Raw genomic sequence first — 20,837 nt, 5'->3', positions numbered from 1 at the left:
AGTGGACTTTCACCGTTGGATCAGGGTCTAAGGAATTGGTATGACCCTTGTATATATAAAAGATTACCATGCATTATTAAAATTCTCGCTCATTCTCGGTCTTTATATTTCATGTGATGTGAGACCCTCCACTAACTCTTTAACTCTCAATCAAAATGTGAGACCTTTCACTAACTCTTTAGCTCTCAATCAAATTTTTTGTTTTTATTTTTTCACTATCTACCAAAAAAACAAGTACCCTATTAATCTATTATCTACTTGCACGTCCAAGCCTAAGAGGCCAATAATTTAAGGGATAACAATTCTTGTTGTTCATACACTACAAACTTTCTTTTCTTTCTTTCTTTTTTTCTTTTTTTTTTTTTTTTAAATATTTTTTTTTTAATTTTTTTTTTAAAGAGAGTAAACATACAAGAATTCTAATTCAAAGCATCAGAAAGTATATATGAACATACTGAATTCCAATGCAATGGCTAATTATGTAAAGTTTTCTTCATTTTGTGAGGCATTTAAAATGGTGTGTGCATAATATGGTTTAAATAACAATAAGAAGCTTTGAAAAGTACAGAGAAAATACAAAGGGTGTTTAGTTCATGATTAGAATGACATTAGATAGTTAGTAAGATTTTCCAAGGATTTGTAAGAGGAACCACCTTCCATTACAGAAACACTTGCTTTTTCTTTCAGAGTTGTGATTCTATCTCTCATTGCTTGACCATCTTCTTCCACCATCAATTTTCTGACTGCCTTCGCGATTTCACCCCTTTCAATACCCTTGTCTAGCTCCATTCCGATCCTCCAATTGTCGCATACGTGCCTCGTGTTTATATCTTGATCAGCAAAGAAGGGCAGGCAAAGCATTGGTACACCTTCACTAATGCTCTCTATGATCGAGTTCCATCCACAATGTGTCCAGAAGCCTCCTACTGCAGGATGGGCTAAAACTTGTTGTTGAGGTGCCCAGTTGACAATATTACCCCTTTGACATATTGTGTCTGAGTAATCCTCTGGCAAGGGGAGTGGATCAGTCTCATTTGATCCCTCAATTGAGCCACGACGAACAACCCACAGGAAAGGCTGCTTGCTGTTGGCTAACCCACAGGCTATCTCTACAAAATCGGCTTTGGTCACTTGTACCATGCTCCCAAAACTAACATAGAGGACTGACTTAGGGGGTTGTGTGTCTAGCCATGAAATGGATGTATGGTCTTGTGTCCATATGCTTGCCTGATGAAAACTCGGCGAGTTTTTATGTATTGGACCAAGTGTAAAAATAGGGATGGGAAGGACTTGGTGAACTCTTGTTACGTAAAAATGTTCAAGTTCGTCGAAAGTGTTGCAGATGATTCCTTGAGTATTCTCCATTTCTCTAATTATATCAACCAAGAGGTTATATTTTGCTTCTGGAGGTAGGTCTTTCACTTTGAGAGGGGGGAGCTCTGGTACTGGCTCATCCGACTTAGTCTCTGAATCATATTTCATTTGCTAGTTGTTAGTGCATTGGATTTCAATAGAGTACAAATTGCATTGACATGATAAAATACCAAGTACTATAATACATTTACATGAGCAACAGTTTTAAACATTTTAGTAAAGTTCATCAACAAGTGTGTGGTCAGGGTGTTGCACCTTGAGTTGTTCGTTATCATATTATAGTATTTACACGTGTTGGATAGGTGAGTTTGGACATAATTTTATTTCTATATTGATTATTTGAAAGACTTATTATTTTAGCTTGGCTTTTGTCCTATTTCATAATTTAGTTAGTTTAAATTTGTTCTTTCTCATATTATCCTGAATGATTCCTTAACAGATACAAAGTATTATAATAACGAAAGATTACGTTGGTATGTAATATGTATGGATATATAGTGAAAAATTACGTTTGTAACGAGTAGAATTTGAAATAGAATATTGCCAAGGCAAAGCTAAGGTTAGTACCTTGGAGAGGGTAGTAGCCCTTTTCTCGTAGAAATGGCAGTGAATGATAAACATAAAAGCTAGACATGCTAGCACACCTGAGCACAATCCTGGGAAGGCCGAAGCTAGTGGCAACAGACTTTGTGAATGACCACATAGGATCTGTAATAAGGCAAGCGACGGGGTCCTTGCTCAAAATCCGGGATATGCAATTTCTGAATGGTTCTGAGCAGTTTGTGTTTAGGGTGTCTAGGATGGTGGTATGATTATATGGTCCGAAAGTGGCATTATCAGGCAAGCCATCATCGTCAAGGAGGTGGAACGTGAAGTGTGGGAATATAGTAGGATCAAGAGACCTATATTTAGCTTGGATGATGGTTATTGCAAAACCTTTTACGTGGAGTAGAGTGGCTAGATGGAACATCGGTGCAACATGGCTTTGCAAGGGTAGAGGGAATAAGACTAATCTTACCCCCCTCTGTGTTGCTCCCTGTTTTGGAACTTTGGGTATTATCTGAGACATTAGGTCGGATCAAAAGCTGGTTTCTTAGTAATATACCACGAAATGGTTACGGTTATATATAGAAGATTCAGAATCCTATACTTTGGTAGCACCGTCTGATGGATTTATCTTAGAAGTTTTGGCAGTTGGAATTACATTTGAAAAAAGCCAAATGCAGAAGAATCCATGCATGCATTGTAGCACACTAGCACTAATAAAACAAAACATGTGAATTTATCATGGCTTTGCAAGGGTATTTATGCATGGGATTGAACAGCTGTGTCTTTTTTTTTTTTTTTTTTTTTTTTTTTTTTTTTTTTTTTGTCAAAATTCTGCATTTCATCAGCTTCTTCCCTACCATGCACTGGTCGTCTGGTCCCTTGATTTGGAACTTGCGAAAAAAAAAAAATGCTTTTCTAAGTTTGAAATTGAATTTACTTTACTTTTATATTTATCTGCAAAAAAAAATCCCTCATTCTCCCAGCAGCTGTCTCCTCTTTCTCTTCCCGAATACGGCCAAAACAAGGAGCATATGAGTTTCAGATAGCAATATCAGCAAACATAGCAGAATTCCGGTTCAAAATAACAGAAAGTATATATGAACATACTAAATTGTAATTCCATGATTGTGAAGTTTTCTTCATTTAGCAAGGCTGTTAAAATGGTGTGTAATATGGTTAATATACCACTGTGAGCTTTGACATATACATAAGACAGGAAAACAGAACTGCTCATCAGTGCAGTCATTTCTAATTTATGCCAACTTTCGTAGTGATTTCTTGGACAATGGTAATTTCTTAGCACCAGCTTCAAATCCCTTGTCAACCATAATATCCCGATAGTATAATGCACTCGATAAGTCATTCTTGTGAATAAATGTTCTAACAATATGATCATAGGTTTCACTATTGGGATAGCAGCCTTTTTCCTCCATTTCAGTCAGTAACTGAATTGCTTCATTCATAAGCCCTTTCTTGCAGAAGACATTGATCAGTATATTGAATGTTTTAACATCAGCTTCCAAACCCTTGGATGCAAGATCAGATAACAACTTCAACACATCATCATACCGTTCAGCCTCACTCAAGCTGCCAATTAGGATATTGTAGATGGTGATATCAGGCTGAACACCGAATATTTCCATACCTTCGAACATTTTCATTGCCACATGAGTACTATCACTTTTGCATAGGCCATCAAACAACGAAGCATAGGTGACAACATTTGGAAAAATGCCACGAGCTTGCATTTTATAGAATAATCTACTTGCAACCTTGACTTTTTTAGCTTTACACAGGCCATTGATAAGAGTGGTATAGGCAACAACATCAGGTTTTATCCCTCTATTATAAAACTCTTGGAATAAGCTGCGGGCCTTCTCAATTCTTCCAATCTTGGAATAACCTTTAATCATAGTGCTCAAAATGACAAGATCAGGCTCAACACCATTTTGAGCCATGAGATCAAGTAGCTTCTCGGCATCTCTCATCTTAAAACGCGAACAATATCCATGAAGTAATGCACTGTAAGTAACGATATCTGGAGCCTTATCTCTCTCAATCATGTACCGCAAAATCCCTTCTGCTTCATTAATACACCCATCTTTACAAAACATGTCAACCAGTGTAGTAAAAGTCTGAACATCCAGCCCTATGTTGCTATCCAATATCTCATCCAACATACGCTTAGCCTCTTTCCGAGAGCCAGACTTATAGATGGCTCGAACCAAGGAGGCATACGTGACTACATCAGGACTAACAGCTTCACTTTTCATATTGGCAAACAAATCCAACGCCTCGTTTAACAACCCGTCCTTACAAAGACTCTCGATAATGGTGGTGTACATAAACTCACACGGCTTAAAAGGACCCGATTGCATTCTACTAAGCAACTTAATAGCACCCGCTTTTCGGTCCATTCTACAAAGCCCTTTAACCAAAGCAGCATAGGTAGCCATACTAGGTTGAAAACCTTGATTAACAATCTTATCCAACAACTTATTAGCTAAAGGCAACTTATCACCAAGAACAAACCCATTAATCAAAGTATTATATGTAACACAATTAGGGTTATATCCAAGCTTAAGGCATTTACCCATAAGAGAAAACCCGAAATCGACACGACCTAAATTACAATAACAATCAGCAAGAATACCCAATGAATGCCTATCAGGCCGAATACCCAGTAATTCAAGCTCCCCCAATAGAGCAATAATGGTGGAATGAGGTTGCAGGCGTTTCAATTTAGACATTGCAGTGAATAATTGACAGAAATCAATGATTGAAGGAAGAGGGCGTAACGAAGTCATTTGACGAAAGAGGGAAAGGGGGATATTCATGTCGGAAAACCCTAATTTACAATTGTCTCTTACATGATTGATAAATAATTGACGATCAACAAAAGTATCGATTTCATTTGCATAATTTGAGTAATTTCGGAAATGAATCTGAAATTGAAATTGAAATCGAAATACAGAGTATATGATGGAAGATTGGGGATTTGCAGAAGGAAGAAGATGATGAAGAAGAAAGTTACCAGTAATGCGACGCATTTTTGCTGTATATTTCTGTTTTCCTGTCCCTCTTAGCTCAACTATTGCGCAAACTGCTGCATAGTGATTTAACTGATTTAGAGAGTGCACACCGAGGTTGCAAAGAAAGGGGGTGCGATGATCGGATATCCGACCCGAAAAATGGAGTACGGAATATTAGTAATCTAATTCGAAACATCTGTACTTCGTGTATTCCTATTAAACTAATCTAAATTATATTGAATGAGCTAAACTAATCTATTGATTAAAACAAAAAAAGTATTCTGTACTTCTATAGTAATAAAGCTTGAAACTCGCATCAAGTTTGTAATGAGCCGAGTTCAAACAACCCAAGTTCAATCTCGACTTACTAACAAATTGCCAACTCACTTGGTAATATTCTTACCTCCGATTCAAAAAGTTTGGGATTCACCGATTCACTTTAACATAGTTAAAAAGTCCGCTCTTGCCTCTTAATTACTACCCATCACAAGAACCCCACACGTTTAAGAAGACCGATATGAAAATGATTGTTGTAAACTTGTAACATAACACAATCTAACAAAACACAATGATCATTAAAAAAAAAAAAAAATGTAAAGAATTTAAAGGTAAGATAAATAAGACAAATTGCTGACACATGGCATACATTTTATATTATTTTTTCTTTTTATTTGTGAACCTGGTTGGACTGTTCATTTATCCGATTTTAGGATTTTTACTTGTCAAATTACCAGTATTTTCCAAAGCACAATTCCAAAGTCCATTGAAGTTCAATTGTTCATGGCCAAATTAACCTCCAAGAAAGCATATTAAACCTTTAAATTAGTAATCTTAATCAACAAATTATGCCATCTCTCAGTCAATCTTCATGGTTTTGTTCTCTTCACTCTACCAAAACCTTTCAACCCACCAAAAAATCCAGTCTTTTTTACCCCACAAACCCCAAATTCATCAATTTTAAACCCTTAAATTTCTCTTCTATTATTGTCAGAAATTCGAAAGATGGATTGAATGACCCAGAAGAAGAAAGCTCAGAAGAATCTGTACCAGATAGAGTTAAACTTGCACTTGAGAGAGCTAGAGAGTATAAGAAATCATTGCAATTGGGTAAAAATCAAGAAATTAGCAAATACCCAGTTGCTGAATCTAATGGAATTGTAACTGAGAATGGTGGGTTTCAGCAGAACAAAACCAATGTTAAAGAAGATGAGATTTTGTCAGGTAATATGTTGTTTGTTTCTTCAAAAAAATGTGTTGTGGATTAGTATATGATTGGTATGTTATCGTTTGGAAGAGTTTATCTTTGGTGTGTAGAATGTGGTAGTGATATAGACGAGATTTGATCGTATGTCTTGTGTACCATCCCGAAACACTTTACTACATTTCTACGAGTGGTAGACCTTAAGAATTTCACTATAATTGATTGGTTTAGGTTATAATTTTTAAAAGAATAGGATGATTGTGGACTTGAAAAGTACTACGGAATATAATTCTTGCTCCGTTTTTATTTTAAGATAAATCATAGTCGTGTAGGCTCTTGTTAGATTCGTCTTAACATATAATTTTAAAAAGTTTCATGTTAATAATTTAATATATTAACCATTGTATTATGCGGTGATAAGCGTGAAAACAAAAACATTGCAGCTAAATGTATTTGCTTGAAGCAGAAGAAGGATAAAATGTTTAGGCTGTGATATGTTTTAAAAAGTTATGGTCAATTGATTATTTTGTGAAACTGTCTGGGGCTGAAATTCAATGATAATGTGGGACTGATTTCAGTGGGGGATGGTGGAGAAAAGGAGATCCCTGAAGCTGTTAGGAGGGCGATGGAGAAGGCGAAAGAGTACCAAAAAAACAAAGGAGTAGTGAGCAATGGCAGAAGCAATGTGGAGAGTGAAAATTTATCAGGTAGTATGAGTGTTATTAACAGTTTGTTTGAGATTTTGCAAACAATTGAGATTGTTTTTTTGCTAAAAATATTGGCTTGTGTTTCAGACTACGTAGATGGCAGAAGGGAAGCGGTCCCTGATGCTGTCAGACTTGCAACGGAGAATGCTGAAGAGTATGATAAGAATAAGGGAAAGTTGGGTGATGATAAGAGTAATGAGGAGATTGAGCAGTTGCGTGGTAATGCTTAGAGTTGTTTTTGTTTTGTTTCCAAACTGTGAGGCTCCCTATTTGGTTGAGTTATGAACTTATGTTTGGTAATGGTCTAATGGATGTTCAGGTGATGGAGAAGGTGGGGGTAAGGAAGTTCCAGAAGCATTTAGGATTGCAATGGCGAAAGCCAAAGAGTATAAGAAGAACAAAGGAACCATTGATAGTAGCACTATGGAAAATTCAAAACAGACAGGTATTCTTAGTAGGTTATCATTTCAACTATTAGATATATTTGCTACAAAATATGTTGTTGGGTCTAAATGAGGGCTGGAATTCTTGAAAGAATTTGTAAGTTAATAATACGGTCTTGTGTAATTGATTCCTTCATGTGATGATTTGGATGTAGGATTGGAGGGAGGAAGTGCTAGTAATTTGGGGAATAGAAGTATTGAACCAAACACTGAAATAAAGGGCGACCTTAAAATTTCAAATATTGATTTTGTCGGCTTAAATTTTGCGGACAAGAAGAAAAGCAGGGGACTGCCAGCTGGGCTGATCCCAGTTGCAGACCCTTTTCCAATTGATGAGTTGCCCGAGGTGGAAATTCTTGTTGGTGATTCCAGCCAATTCGGAAATGTGACGTCTTCAGAATCTAAGACGTCTTCACAAGAAGAAAGCACTGATCTTTATAAGCCAAAGGTTACTACATGGGGTGTATTTCCCAGACCCAACAACATTTCCAAAACGGTATGATGTTTATTGCATTGTCTTTTAATGTTATTGTTAATAACTAGAGAAGTTGAAGTAGATATGAAGGAGAGTTTGGGCCATCCTACAAGCCCCAAGGAGGTTCTATCCCAAAACCAATTGGTAATGGGAGTAGTAAATCCTTAGGCTTGTAAACTGGTTACTACATCCCCTCTTCTTCAATGCGATACTACTCAGTACTCACATGTTCTTAACATGTGATTTTAACAGATTTATACTCCTAATTTTTGTGTATAAGGAGAGAAATATGATCAGAATTCAGGATTCGTAATTTAAGGAATAATGTTAACATCTTTTTTAATTTTATGCCTCTATCTTGCCATTAACTAAGTCTTTTCTTGGATTCCTAGTTAAGGTAACAATAAGGGTAACGTGGCCACGTGGGATGGTTTCACTTATTTAATGTAAACATTTTCTTATTCCATCTGTTCCTAAGATATTGTCCACCATTCTATATTGAATTGTCCCATTTTGTTGCCCACTTTGATTGATGAAAGCAATTTATTTTAACTGCTGTCTCTTTTACACTATAATACCATATTGTTCTTTAAATCCCACTTTGATTGTTGAAGGGAGGATTTTCTATTGTTCTTAAATCCTAAGTCTCCTTTTGTAATAGAACACTTGCTAATTACATTACGACTATGCCTACCATCCTATTGATGCATGTGTATATGTTTCTTTTTCTTTCTATTTTTTAGCGTTCACCACAAATCTCTCTGTTGGACTGTTGCTTGTTTTTTGTCATTGAATTCTTCTTGTTGTCTCTGATGGTAGTTTCCTTTACATGCCTTCACCATGGAATATGTTTGTTTTATACTTCATATTTTCTGATTTTTTTTTTTTTTTGGTTGGTTCAGTAAGAATGTAGTTCATTTATGCTTTTACAGTTTGGCGGTGGTAGAACTATTCAGCCTGGAGAAGAACTTGAAACTCCGGAGGAAAGAGCTGCCAAAGAAGCTCGCTCCCGGGAGTTAATTGCTGCTTACAAGCGTAAAATGGGCTTAAATATGGATCCCAAGCTAAAAGCAGAATGCGAGAAGGTATGCTTAGTGATAAATATGGATTCTTAGTTAAAACAGAAAGTCTTCTTTAGCACAAGTATATCAAGCTAATTGTACTGGGTTTTGGCATCACTTCTTTAGCCATGCACTAATATTATACAGTATTATTTTTTTACCATCATATTTTTGGAAACTGATATAGTATCTAATGCTAGGACTTCAAAGGAAAAATCCTCCTTTGAAAGGTATTAGTTACCTTGTTCTGTTATACTACTTATCTCATCATGCTAGAATGCTTCCACCAATCCACCATTTATCCCAACTTAGCCATACCACAACCACTGTCTTGCTTACCTAACCCAGCCGCTGCCATTGTCACACCCTCTTGTACTCCACCACCGTCCCCACCCCCCCCCCTTTTTTTCCTGCAGTTGTGCTCTCACGATGGCTACTCTATTCCACCATCCCCCACCCTCCACCAGTCCCACACTCCCACCTACTTCTTGATCATACTAGAGACCTCTCAGCCTCCATTGATGCAATTAGTAACCAAATGTAGCTCACAGTTGTCATTACAACCATATCCAGTTCCCCACTAAAGAAACAGTTTACAAATAATTAATGCAATTTCAGCAAACTATAGTAATTGATACTAAAACAACAAATTCAACATCTCAATGTTAAATAATAATGAGAAGCTAGAAAAACAAAAGTACTCAGAAGATGAAAATGGTTTAATTATAAGTAACAAATAAATATAAGAGTTTAAGAGTTCCCCAAAATGCAGCAACTATTGAAGCCTAGAAAAGGAAAAACTTATTTGGGGGTCACCAGAAGAAAATTATATGAGACAAGTCTGCAAAACATTAGCTGAAGTCACCAGGTCAATGGCGAGAAAATGATTGATTCACTGACAAAGAACTAAGACAAGAGGAAGCTAACAACAGAAGATCAAGAGAGAAGAAGTTTGAGAAATAATGTACCTTGTTGGAAACTAACACCACCAATTAACATGGAGGTTGTGAAAACTTGACACGATGATTGTTAAATTATGAGGGTAAACTTGAAAATTATATAAAAAAAAACTTAACAAAATGTTGCAAGTACTGTGATTCTATAAAACATCCCCAAAATGGTATACATTGCAAGAATTAAGAAATGCAGAAAGCTATTTGTGCAGTAGGTTGTAGCTTTGTAACATCATATGGAAATGTTTATAACTGATTTGGCATCTTAAATAAATAAGGAAGTCTTCTGATTGTGGTTCATTTCAATCATCTAATTTCTTTTTGTTTTTTGTTTCTTGTTTCTTTTGCCAAGCTGGCTTTATTAAAGAATGACAGTGATTTTTGTTCCCTATACTCTAATTCAATGATATAGTCATTTAGGCATTGAAAGATGGAGACTCCTTGATGGATGTAGGAAGGCTGAAGGAGGCATTACCATACTTTCAAATAGTTATGGATAAGCTGCCTTTCCAGGTACATTTTAATATATAGACTTCATTACTTATATATAAGCAGTTTGTATTTCATCCATTCTGGTTTTTCCTTCATCTTTGGGGGTTAAGTTTATGCCTAATTACTAAACCATATAACTCATTTGAGTCACTGTTTCGATGTAACGAATTGGGCTTAGCTTTATTTTAGTTTGCCTTTAATGGAAGATCATGCTATGTTGTTGCTGGACCAAAGTTAGTAAGTTTACCACTCCCCACCCCCCCCCCCTCCCCCCAAAAAAAGAACATAAAATTTGTATTGATGGCCAAAGACGAAGATACCTTAGCTTAGAAGATTAGAGCTGATGTGCTAGGATAGAAAGGGGGAAAAAAAAATTGAACGATAAATCTTATCACGCCATCCTTTGAAGCACTGGTTTAAGTCAGAGGAATGCCTTAGCAACCATTGTATCCAGTAATGAAGGGTAGGTGTGGTGGCATTAGGGAAGCTAGCTATCCAAGCAAATGGATATTATGTTGAATCAGTAAATACTACCTCTTACCTCGTTGATACTGTCAAAGCAGAATTACACTAAAAGGGGGACCATTATTGGTTGATTAAAAGGATTTTTTTTTTTTTAAATGTATTGTTTTCAGGAGCAAATATAAGGGTTATTGTTCACATCTGGTAAACAACTAAGCTTTCGTAAAAACTAAAATAGTTGCTACATTAATTATGTTATTTTAACCTCTTTGTTTATATTTTCTGATTGATTGTTTGCAGACTAAGCTTCATGGTTTGGCTGCTCTACAATGGTCAATATGTCAAGATTCACTTCGTAGGTATGCTCTTGCAGGTCATGAGATCTGTTACTTGGTAGCATATATGATTCATATAATAGCTGTCTTAGGTGCTCTTGATAGTTCTGGTTCATGACCATCAATACTTTTGATTTCATAGAATTGCATAATAATTGATGAAGCATTTCTAGGATGTCACATTATACCGTACCGCTTCCATGATTTTATTGCAGCATGTTTGTCAAGCATTCAGCTCATGTGCCTAAGTAAAACATTTTTGGTGTGGTTGAGAAGTATAGTTTGGAAGATCCTCCATGAAAAGCCTTACCATGGTGCTCTTTTTGTGCTTATTAGCAAATTTTCATTCTCATTGCCTGCTTGCATCAAAAGGAAAAATGAACTTTAAATATGAGCTGAAAGATCGCATTTTAGTTACATTGGAGGGAAAAACTAGATGCTCAATGCATACTTGGTAAAAACAGAGAATATAATGCAGGATCTTAAACTATAACTCCCCTTCTTTTCATTGGATGATTATCATTTCTTTTGTTGGGTTCATAGCTTCACATTTGTATCTTACACTTAACAAATGCTGCCATTTTATTTAAGTATCATACTTCCATTTTTGTCAAACTACTCCATTTTAATATGCATCTCTATCCTCCCACGGTCCCAACTCATGCCCACTACTACTTATTTCTTTCCCTCTCACATCCCTTACTTTTCAATAAATTACTAACCCCATTATCTTTTTTTTCTAAAATACTAATACTCCAACTACCCCACTTACATCTTTTATATTAAAGTCAATTAATAATTACCTAAAACTATGTGCCAGTCTAAATGCAACACTTTAAAATAACCCGGAGGGAGTAATATATTATTTGGATGATGGAAAAAATGTTTCATTTTGGTAGCCTATTGCTATATCATAGGATTTCCACTTGACCTTTGTATTATTGAAGACATGTTCAGGGAGAAACCTCTAAACTAGGCTATTTTAAAAGCTTGTGAAGGTGTTTACACCTTTATTCATGAGGGATCTACTTAATGGGCAGCTACACAAACGTGCTTAAAAGGGTAGATAATACATGTTTTACAGCTACAACACCCATGATGGGAAACAATTTTTGGAGAATGGGATATGATTGTAGGGTATTCCACATTTCCACGTATATCCATCTACTTGAACTTTTCATTCGATTTGCACCCTACAGTTTTCTAACTTGAGATCTCCCCACAGGGAATTACACTTCTACAGGTTATCTACTGCTATTGTAGATGTGAAAACCTCAAAATCTTATTATAAACCAAGGAAGCATAGTTAATAAAAATTAAAAAGAAGAGAGAGAGAGAGAGAGAGAGAGAGAGAGAGAGTAGAAAAGAAGATTGATGGACTTGTCATGCGAATTGTATGAAGCGTCTAGGAACCAATTATTTATGTTGCTAACTTCCAAAGCCTCAAAATGGTGATAATCTTTCTTGTATTTTGGGCTTTTTCTGCAGGACAGAAGAAGCTCGAGCTAAGTATGAGAAGCTTCAGTCCCACCCTACTGCCGATGTTAGCAAGAAGGCAAGACAGTTTGTTTTTAGCTTCAAGGTGAGTAGCATTTCTATGGTGTTCCTTCGTGATGAACCATATTTTCTAAAATATGTATCATCATCAGCTAAAAATATTGGTTATGAACTATATGTCAACTCATAAGCTATGTTCTTTTATTTGCACTGTGGGTAATGATGAAATTTTTGTTTCACTGAAACATGCCTTTTAGATTCTTAGGCTATGTTTTTCTATCCTGGAACACCGATTTTCCCAATTATAGACACCCCCCAATTATAGACACCTAAATGTTTGTTTCCTCGAATTAGTTAAAGGTTTCGAAAATTTGCCAAGAAATTGATTTATAATTAGTTCATACCATAAAAAATACCCATATTATGCATCAACTTAATTCTAAGACCTAATAAAGGGTGCAAGATGACTTAAACCTGGATTTTCTGTAAGCCGGGATCCGATGCAAGGACCTACTGCTATGGAGCCTTCCATCCAAGGGAGGCAATTGCCACAATGGCCTTAATGCAACATGCATGCACGACACAACCCTTTTAGGAACACTTTCTACTCTAATTTACCCCTTTTCCCTATAAATAAGGGTGGCTTTTTCAACATCCTTGGAGTAAAAGAGAACCCTCGTCTCCCATGTCGTTGTCCATTTTTGAACCCTAAACAAGCACCATACACATTTGCAAGCAATTTTCAGTAAACCGTTCTTTATGATGCAGGTTTCTATATTAATAAGCATGTTCGTACAATTTGTTTGCTTCTGTATCATTGCTTTATATATTATCATGCACGCTATGTGATACACTCTGTAATCTATATATTATGCTTTGCATCTGCTATTGTGCTTCTTCCTATCCCCCTTTAAATAATTGATCGTCACGCCTAATAAAGATAACTTACAGAATTGGTTTTGGGTGTATACAATGTTTATAATTTAATGAAGTGGCCATCATAATTAAATATTTTTGTGGAAGCCAACCTTGTGTAGTAATTTGTGTTGATTTTTTTTGAGGAATAGAATTTGTGTTGATTAGCATTGTATATTAGGTAAATTGTATGCTGTCATTAATCTCATTATTATAGCATTATATTCCTCCCGAGTCCCGTCCCAATTTGTGGCCCATTTATTATGGCACTTAGGTATGGTTGAGAAAATAAGTTTGATATTTGATTATTGAATGTTAAACTTATTACAATTTTTTTTTTTAAAAAAAAAATATTGGATGTGATGGGAGATTATGAGATACCTTTAGTGAATAAGAGAGAGTGTAGCTTCTTTCAAAAAAAAAAAAAAAAGAGAGAGAGAGAGTGTAGATGTGTAGGACCCATAGTTTTAGTAGTGGGAAGAAAGTTAATCAAATTAAGACAAGAGCAATTGTGTGCATTGAATCAAATAGATGTCTCTTAATGGCGGATATAAGCTCTTTTGGCCTTAACTGTACTCATCCCCTAACCCGCTTTGATTCATGTTCAATATGAAGTTATATACTTTGTATATGCAATGATCTAAAGTAGAAACATTTGTTAGATTGGTTCCTTTGGTATGTCCCTACGTAGAATCCAACAAATTTTATGACTTTTCCTATGAAAATTCATTGGCAATTCAACTCCCTACTTTGCTTCTTTTGTTGTCTCTTTCGCATAAAGTAGTTTACATGTTCAATGGGTGTAGGCTAACCCACAAATGCTTACACATTTGATTTGAGCAAATCTTTCTTAAGTTGAAGTTAATACTTCTAATAAAAAGTGTGGCATACATTTTAGGGACTGAAGCAGCTTATATGTTGTTAATATGGCAGGCCATGGAAATGTTGAAAGTTACTAAATCAACTGCACCACCCAAGAACACTGGATACCAGAGCTATTTCGAAGCTTTTGTTGAGGACAAAGCAGATTATAATCTGGGTAGTACTGAAGAGAAATATGATACTTTTAATCAAGCTGCTTTGTATGTTGTCTTTCTCGCATCTCCCATTTTATTCGTACTACTACTGGTAGCTATCAGAGGAGCATAGATTTTGGTTGAATGCCAAATCATGTCCTCAACCGATAGTTCCTTATTATCAAGGGAGTATAGATGTTGGTTGAATGCCTAAACAAGTCCTCGACCATGGTTCCTTTTTATGTACATCTTTGTGTATATTTTACTCTATGTATTTTGAACGATAAAAGGTTGTTTGTCACTTCCTATACTAGGAATCCCAGGATTAGTTTGGCAATCTATATGTCCTCTGCAAATTTTAACAGAATTTACAATTTAAGCCCAAAAGTTTACAGACTCAGTTCAGTTCTTATAACATCTTGTTAATTTAAAATGTAGTTTTGTTCTGTTATTATTTATTTTTCCTGCAAAGTTTGGAAGTTATAAAATGATTGATGTCTTTGCTTACAGTTTCAGGAATCAGAACCAGCTCTGCCAACTTGTTCGGCCGTAATGAGCTCTTTAAGATAGAAATGTAAAAATGATCCGATCCGAGAATAACCTGACAAAATTTGAACTGATTCAATCACCCGACTCTACCAGACCCGATCTGAATCCAATATTCGCACACTCTGATAGCTCAACTGTTAGTGAGTTGAAAATGATAAAATTGTCGGGAATCCAAGGTTTGGGTATTAGCAGTCATTCATGTGTTTCATTGCTTGAATTTTATACTCACAGGAATTTGTGATTTCTAATTTAAGAACTATCACATATTGACATGATTATCACAAATTAACATGTCTTGTTTGTTTTGATAAGCCATATACTTCCTCTAATTATTTTTATTGACACAATTTGACTTTTGACATTACTTATGTATCCCTCAACTAATAATTCACACCTAAAAGCTTCATGCTTACCTTGGGTGATCCCTTAGCTACATGCTAAAAAAAATCGTGACGACTAATGGAGCATGATCTATATTAATGGCTTCAATGTGTGCAGAAATATCAACCTTAATCAGATAAGCTGAAGCAGCAATAGTTCATGTAAGTCATTTCATTTAGGTGCTCCAAAAAAAAAAAAAAAAAAAAAAAAAAAAAAAAAAAAAAAAAAAAAAACACCTTAACAGTTTCGGCATAAGGTCCTAAGGTGCCTGGTGATGCTATTTCGTAGCTCTTGTACATAAAAAGTTCGAGCTTAAGCTGTGAATGTCATCCCTTTAAGCAAGCCTAAACATGATATCAAGTGACAGAAAACATCCGACACTACATAGAAGAATACAGAAAGGGTACGTTCTAACAATTAAAACATTGTGACAAAAACAATAACTGTCACTTGAGACAATGTTGTTGAGCTCCTTTATCACGCGGCATAACTAACAGCTTCTTAGGCTGGCTGTACATAAGGAATTAAGCAAAGGGTTTGCTAACCCAGAGAAGAGTAATTCAGAACTCCCAGTCCTTCAACTTCTTGTTGCCTTTAGGCCTTGATATCGGCTTGTCCATGCCACCCATTCTTGCATTGTGTCTCATGGAGAGAGGACGATTGTAAGAGAGCCTGCAATATAATAAAAAGGTAACACCATCAATGAAATGATTATACAAGAAGCTAAGTCAAAATATGCTAATAAGTTCAGAATTTCAGCACATATAACTGCATTAGTGACTATAATAATCCCAGATAGCATGGCATATAACTGCATTTCCATTACAAAAACAGAAAATCAAGTCATATTTCATACACATCAAATTCCTCATTCATCCAAAATGAGTCTTCATTTATCTATACATACACAAGACTTAAAGCCTAATCTGATGCTAAGACGTAATAACAAGAACATCAATCTCAGATATGGAACTTAAATAAAGTATAATTTACGTTATTCGATCAGAAGAAGCCAAAGAGTAATAGGGAAGACACCAAAAAAAACAATAGAAAGAGAGTGAAGCCACTTGAACTGAACTGAGATTATTCAATCCACTAGCTCAAGCTGTATTTTAATAGAAAACATATGCATTTACAAGCTAATACTCCTTCCGTCATAACCCTACAAACTGATTACTCTCCACACGCATAATTAGTTTACACACAGGATTACTCCGTCCAAATCTCTCATTATTTAAGAAATACTCGTACTAAGGATATTGCTACGCCTTCTCCAAAAGGTCTATAATAGATAAATAGTTGTATCCCTTCTACATTATATCTTTTCGCAAAGGCATAATAATATAAGCGATTTCCTTAATACTCAAACAATGAAAGGTTGTTATGATTTGAAAACTAATCTACATATGTACGTGACCTTTTTTGTGTGTGTGTTCTGTATTATTACTCCGTATGACTGTATGAGTGAACACTCTTATCGGAAACAATTTAACCCTTCCAATTACGAAGTAACAAATACTATACAAATTAAAGTAACACAATCTTTCAATCAATGATTTATGACCTATAACTTTAATACTATGTACCTTTTAAATAATCACACACATACTATAATCTATCTATACTTATATATTAAAAAGCGTTCCTAAAAACGTTTATGTGCCACGTGACACCCTTCACATCCATTTGAGTATGACACATCGATCCATTGTAAAATAACATGTTTTTCTAACAATAAAAATTCTTATTACAAGGTTTGAACCCAAGACCAACAAGAAATCAACTAATGTTGTTACCATCTTTGCTATCTTTAAATTATGTTTCATATTCAAATATAAAAAACTAAATACTTTGCATTAAACATCAATTCGAGAGCCCTTATTTAGTTTCAAAGTTTTATTGTTCACTTTTATTTTTAATTATATAGGTTATAATTTATAACTCAAAAAAATTTGATATTCAAAGCAAAATCCGGTGCATCGCCCGGGCCACACATTAGTTTAAAGTTTTAAACTAATAACACAACATTCACGTGTAAAATGCCGTATTTATATAGCTCTAGAAATTGCAATTTGTTTTAATATAAGTTTGATCACCATCAATTACTGAAAAAAAAAATTCACCGGAAAACTAATAACTAGTAGACCGATCAACCAATGGAAAAAGAACTCACAAAGCCACAAATACAAGTGTCAATTCAATTTAGGTCACTAGGTCAAGTTTAGGATGTTAAACCATTGTGTCCATACAAATCGAATTCTAAATCGAACGTTAGGATTATAGGTCAGGTCTAGTCAAGTCAGTTTTTAACCCTCTAATTAATAATCATGCACAACATCAACTCAAAACCCTAATTTCACACCTTCACAATCATCAAACCCCTAAAACAACAAAACTAATCAATTCAAAAATTAAAACAAAAAAATGGAAGAAAGTAAGAGAAATTACGGAGAATTGAAATCAGAGGTATCCTCATTAACAAGGTGAGTCCACTTAGTCCTGCCACGTCGGCCAAAATTCTTAACCTGCATAACCTTCGGAAGAATAGTCTTGTCCATCTTATCCTCACCCGTCGGCGCCGAGAAATCTCGCCGGAAAATTTCATCGGAGCCAGCAGTTCCGGCAGGATCATCGGGATCCGATTGGAAAAATGGGCCCCGATGATAATATTTTTGCATGAATTTTCTCTTCGTTTTATTGGGATAGGATTCTTGGGTAGTGCAATTTCTGTTGACAATGGCGGTTTCACCATGTTTTGCCGCCATTGTTGTTTCTCTCTTTTCTTCCTCTCTGTCTCTCTTCATCTTTTGTGTTTCTGATTGTAATTCATGGGTCACGGGCTTTTCCTCTTGTTTTATAGGTTTCGGGATGTCAATTCACGGGTGAGGAAATACGGCTCGGGAATATATTTTATACTCTATCAAATACAATTGATCCATATTTAACTTGAATTGTTCTGTCAAAACCCATACTCCGAATTATTTACACCCAAGGTGCATTACTATATGCTTTTTCACCTTATATTTTTAAAAAGTTAAATTATTACTGGTATCAGTAAACAGAATTTTTTTTTTTTTTTTTTTTGAAAGAGTAAACTGAAATTATTTTATACTCAAATTAATTTAACAAATTAAAATAAATTTCATTGATTCTCTATTATAGGAAGTGTACATAACACTTGAAATTATTCCATACTAAACTTTTGCCAAAATCGAATTTAATATTAATCCTACTAAACGAATGAATTCCCAAACAATTGCTCAAAGTTAAATAATTCCCTATTTGCTTTGGTTTTAAAACTAATAATATGTGGCGTATGTATTTATAATGCAAAATTTAGGTGAAGGAAAAAGAAAGAAAAAAGAGGAAGATTGAATGAGGCAATAAACATTCATTTTCTTTAACCCTTTTTGCCACTCCTCCTATCCCTATTTTATTGCCCTATTTGATTTCACAATCTTTTAAACGCATTTTAAATTATATATACCTCCATTTTCATATGCATAAAAAATATAAAAAATTTACATACAATGAAATGAATCTAATAAGATCTCACGTGACTAATTTATCTCTTATAGATTAATGAGAATTTATAGACAAAATTTTAAGTTTAACCTAAATATTGGCAATAGGCCAAAAAATAAGAAATGTAGGGAGTACTTGCTAGAGTTTTTTTTTATTTTTTTTTTATTTTTTTGGTGTTCCACCTAGTTCACCCTTTGAGCTAATCCGGATTCGGGATTAGTTGTGGGTGGTTAGGTTCCAGTCCCCTCCCAATTGTTGTTGCGGGGGATCGAACACGAGTTCCCCCTACCAAGTTTAGTCCCAATCATCATTACACCAACAACCAATCGGTACTTGCTACAGTTGTTAGCTACTCGGAAAAACAATTGTTTCAAGACTTGTAATTTTGCATATGTAAAGTTGAATTGGACCGGTCCAGCACTTTAGCACATCAAACAGTCCATTTATATAAGCATGCATAATGGGATTAGGCTAGTCCAAACAATACGCAAGTTTTAACACCTAAAACTCTAGACAGTCCATTTATATGGGCATGGAAGAATGTGCATGATGGAGTAGTTAGAACGTGGCTAGGCAAGGCACATCACTTAACCGATCCAAGACCGAAAAGTTAAACGCAAGGTCTGCAGCTCGAACCGGTTGTGCTAGGACCAAACTCTGAAACTCGGACCACTACACCAAAGATTTATACTTCGTATATGTAAAAGAAAATAATTGTTTATTATTGAATTTGAAGGTTTAATACAAAGTACTCCGTAGCTCATAATATAAAAATATTTGTAATATATTGATTAAAAAAAAAAAAAATAGGTCCAAGACTGGTTTTTGTTGGGACTGGAGTGAACAAAAAAAATTTTAATTACTCGACTCAAAGACCAAACTAAATCCTTTTGTGAGAGAATCTAAACCGATAAAACAATTCTTCTTACTTCAAAGAAAAATGATGAGAAATAACTAACCGTTGTTAATCATGTAAACCTAGATATCGTCCGATCTAAATACTAATACTAGTTATAATTACATTGAATCATTTGGCAATAAAAAATTGTCATTATAAAGACAGACACATAGCAGAATATATATTAATTGAAGTTTGTCTTATTTACATACATTGTCATGAATAAATATTTGACTTTGAATTATCTTGTACAAAAATCGTCAATTTATAACAAAGACATTAATAATTGAAGAATTAGAGAGATAATTGCCTTGCTTCTCATTAAACGAATTGGGAATATATAACCAATACAACTCCTAGTCCTCGTATCACAAGATAACGTAGGATCTTAGGTAATTAACTAAAATAGAATATAGATAAACATATGGAAATAAATCTAAATATTCTAAATATATGATATTATCTCAATACCCCCCCTCAAGTTGGAGCGCTAGGATCGTAAGTGCCCAACTTGGAAAGAAGATAATCAAACTGTGATTTCCCAAGTGCCTTTGTAAAGATATCCGCAAGCTGTGAATTAGTTGGAACATGAGATGTAGAAATCCACCCGTCGGTAATTGCATCACGAACAAAGTGACAATCAATCTCAATATGCTTTGTTCGTTCATGAAAAACCGGATTCTTTGCAATGTGTAGAGCTGCTTCATTATCACAAAATAACTTAATAGCCTTTGGATGTTGAACCCCAAGACTCAACAACAAAGCCTTCACCCACTTTAGCTCTTTAGAGCACGAAGACATGGACCTATACTCGGCCTCCGAAGAAGAGAAAGAAACAGTAGGTTGCTTCTTAGTTTTCCATGAAATAGGAGATTTTCCAAGAAAAACTAGCCAACCAGAAATAGAACGACGAGTCAAGGGGCAAGCAGCCCAATCCGAATCACACCAACCCTGCAGATTTAAAGCACAATC

The 20,837-nt window shown here is 35.1% G+C and overlaps 2 protein-coding genes and 1 pseudogene across 4 annotated transcripts; 1 reads left to right on the top strand and 2 right to left on the bottom strand.

Moving 5' to 3' along the window:
- Positions 1-597: 597 nt before the first annotated feature.
- LOC145594385 (UDP-glycosyltransferase 76C2 pseudogene) lies at positions 598-2,443 on the bottom strand (annotated as a pseudogene).
- A 3,188-nt stretch (positions 2,444-5,631) lies between these two features.
- Positions 5,632-14,912, top strand: LOC145593694 (uncharacterized). Of its 3 annotated transcripts, XR_014102794.1 has the most exons (11): positions 5,632-6,176; positions 6,735-6,863; positions 6,951-7,082; positions 7,183-7,308; positions 7,462-7,802; positions 8,714-8,866; positions 10,216-10,308; positions 11,050-11,108; positions 11,300-11,398; positions 12,573-12,666; positions 14,430-14,474. XR_014102794.1 is itself a non-coding variant. In XM_081650015.1 (10 exons), the coding sequence occupies exons 1-10, from the start codon at positions 5,801-5,803 to the stop codon at positions 14,419-14,421; spliced, it is 1,530 nt and encodes a 509-aa protein (XP_081506141.1). In that variant the 5' UTR covers positions 5,632-5,800; the 3' UTR covers positions 14,422-14,525. The 3 variants fall into 3 exon arrangements, 2 of the variants coding, with proteins under 2 accessions (XP_081506141.1, XP_081506139.1); XM_081650015.1 differs by lacking the exon at positions 11,300-11,398 and having other exon boundaries at positions 14,395-14,525; XM_081650013.1 differs by lacking the exon at positions 11,300-11,398 and having other exon boundaries at positions 5,633-6,176; positions 14,430-14,912.
- Positions 14,913-15,516: 604 nt separating this feature from the next.
- LOC145595887 (uncharacterized) lies at positions 15,517-18,408 on the bottom strand. The gene is made up of 2 exons (XM_081652317.1): positions 17,891-18,408; positions 15,517-16,114 (listed from the first exon to the last, which is right to left on the bottom strand). Exons 1-2 carry the CDS (start codon positions 18,244-18,246, stop codon positions 16,003-16,005), a joined length of 468 nt encoding a protein of 155 aa, XP_081508443.1. The 5' UTR covers positions 18,247-18,408; the 3' UTR covers positions 15,517-16,002.
- Between the last annotated feature and the right edge of the window lie 2,429 nt (positions 18,409-20,837).

The sequence above is a fragment of the Chenopodium album genome, chromosome 19, assembly GCF_948465745.1.
Source record: "Chenopodium album chromosome 19, dcCheAlbu1.1, whole genome shotgun sequence".
Lineage (NCBI taxonomy): Eukaryota > Viridiplantae > Streptophyta > Magnoliopsida > Caryophyllales > Amaranthaceae > Chenopodium > Chenopodium album.
Note: the sequence above shows the minus strand (reverse complement) of the source record. Positions and strands in the feature narration are given on the sequence as shown.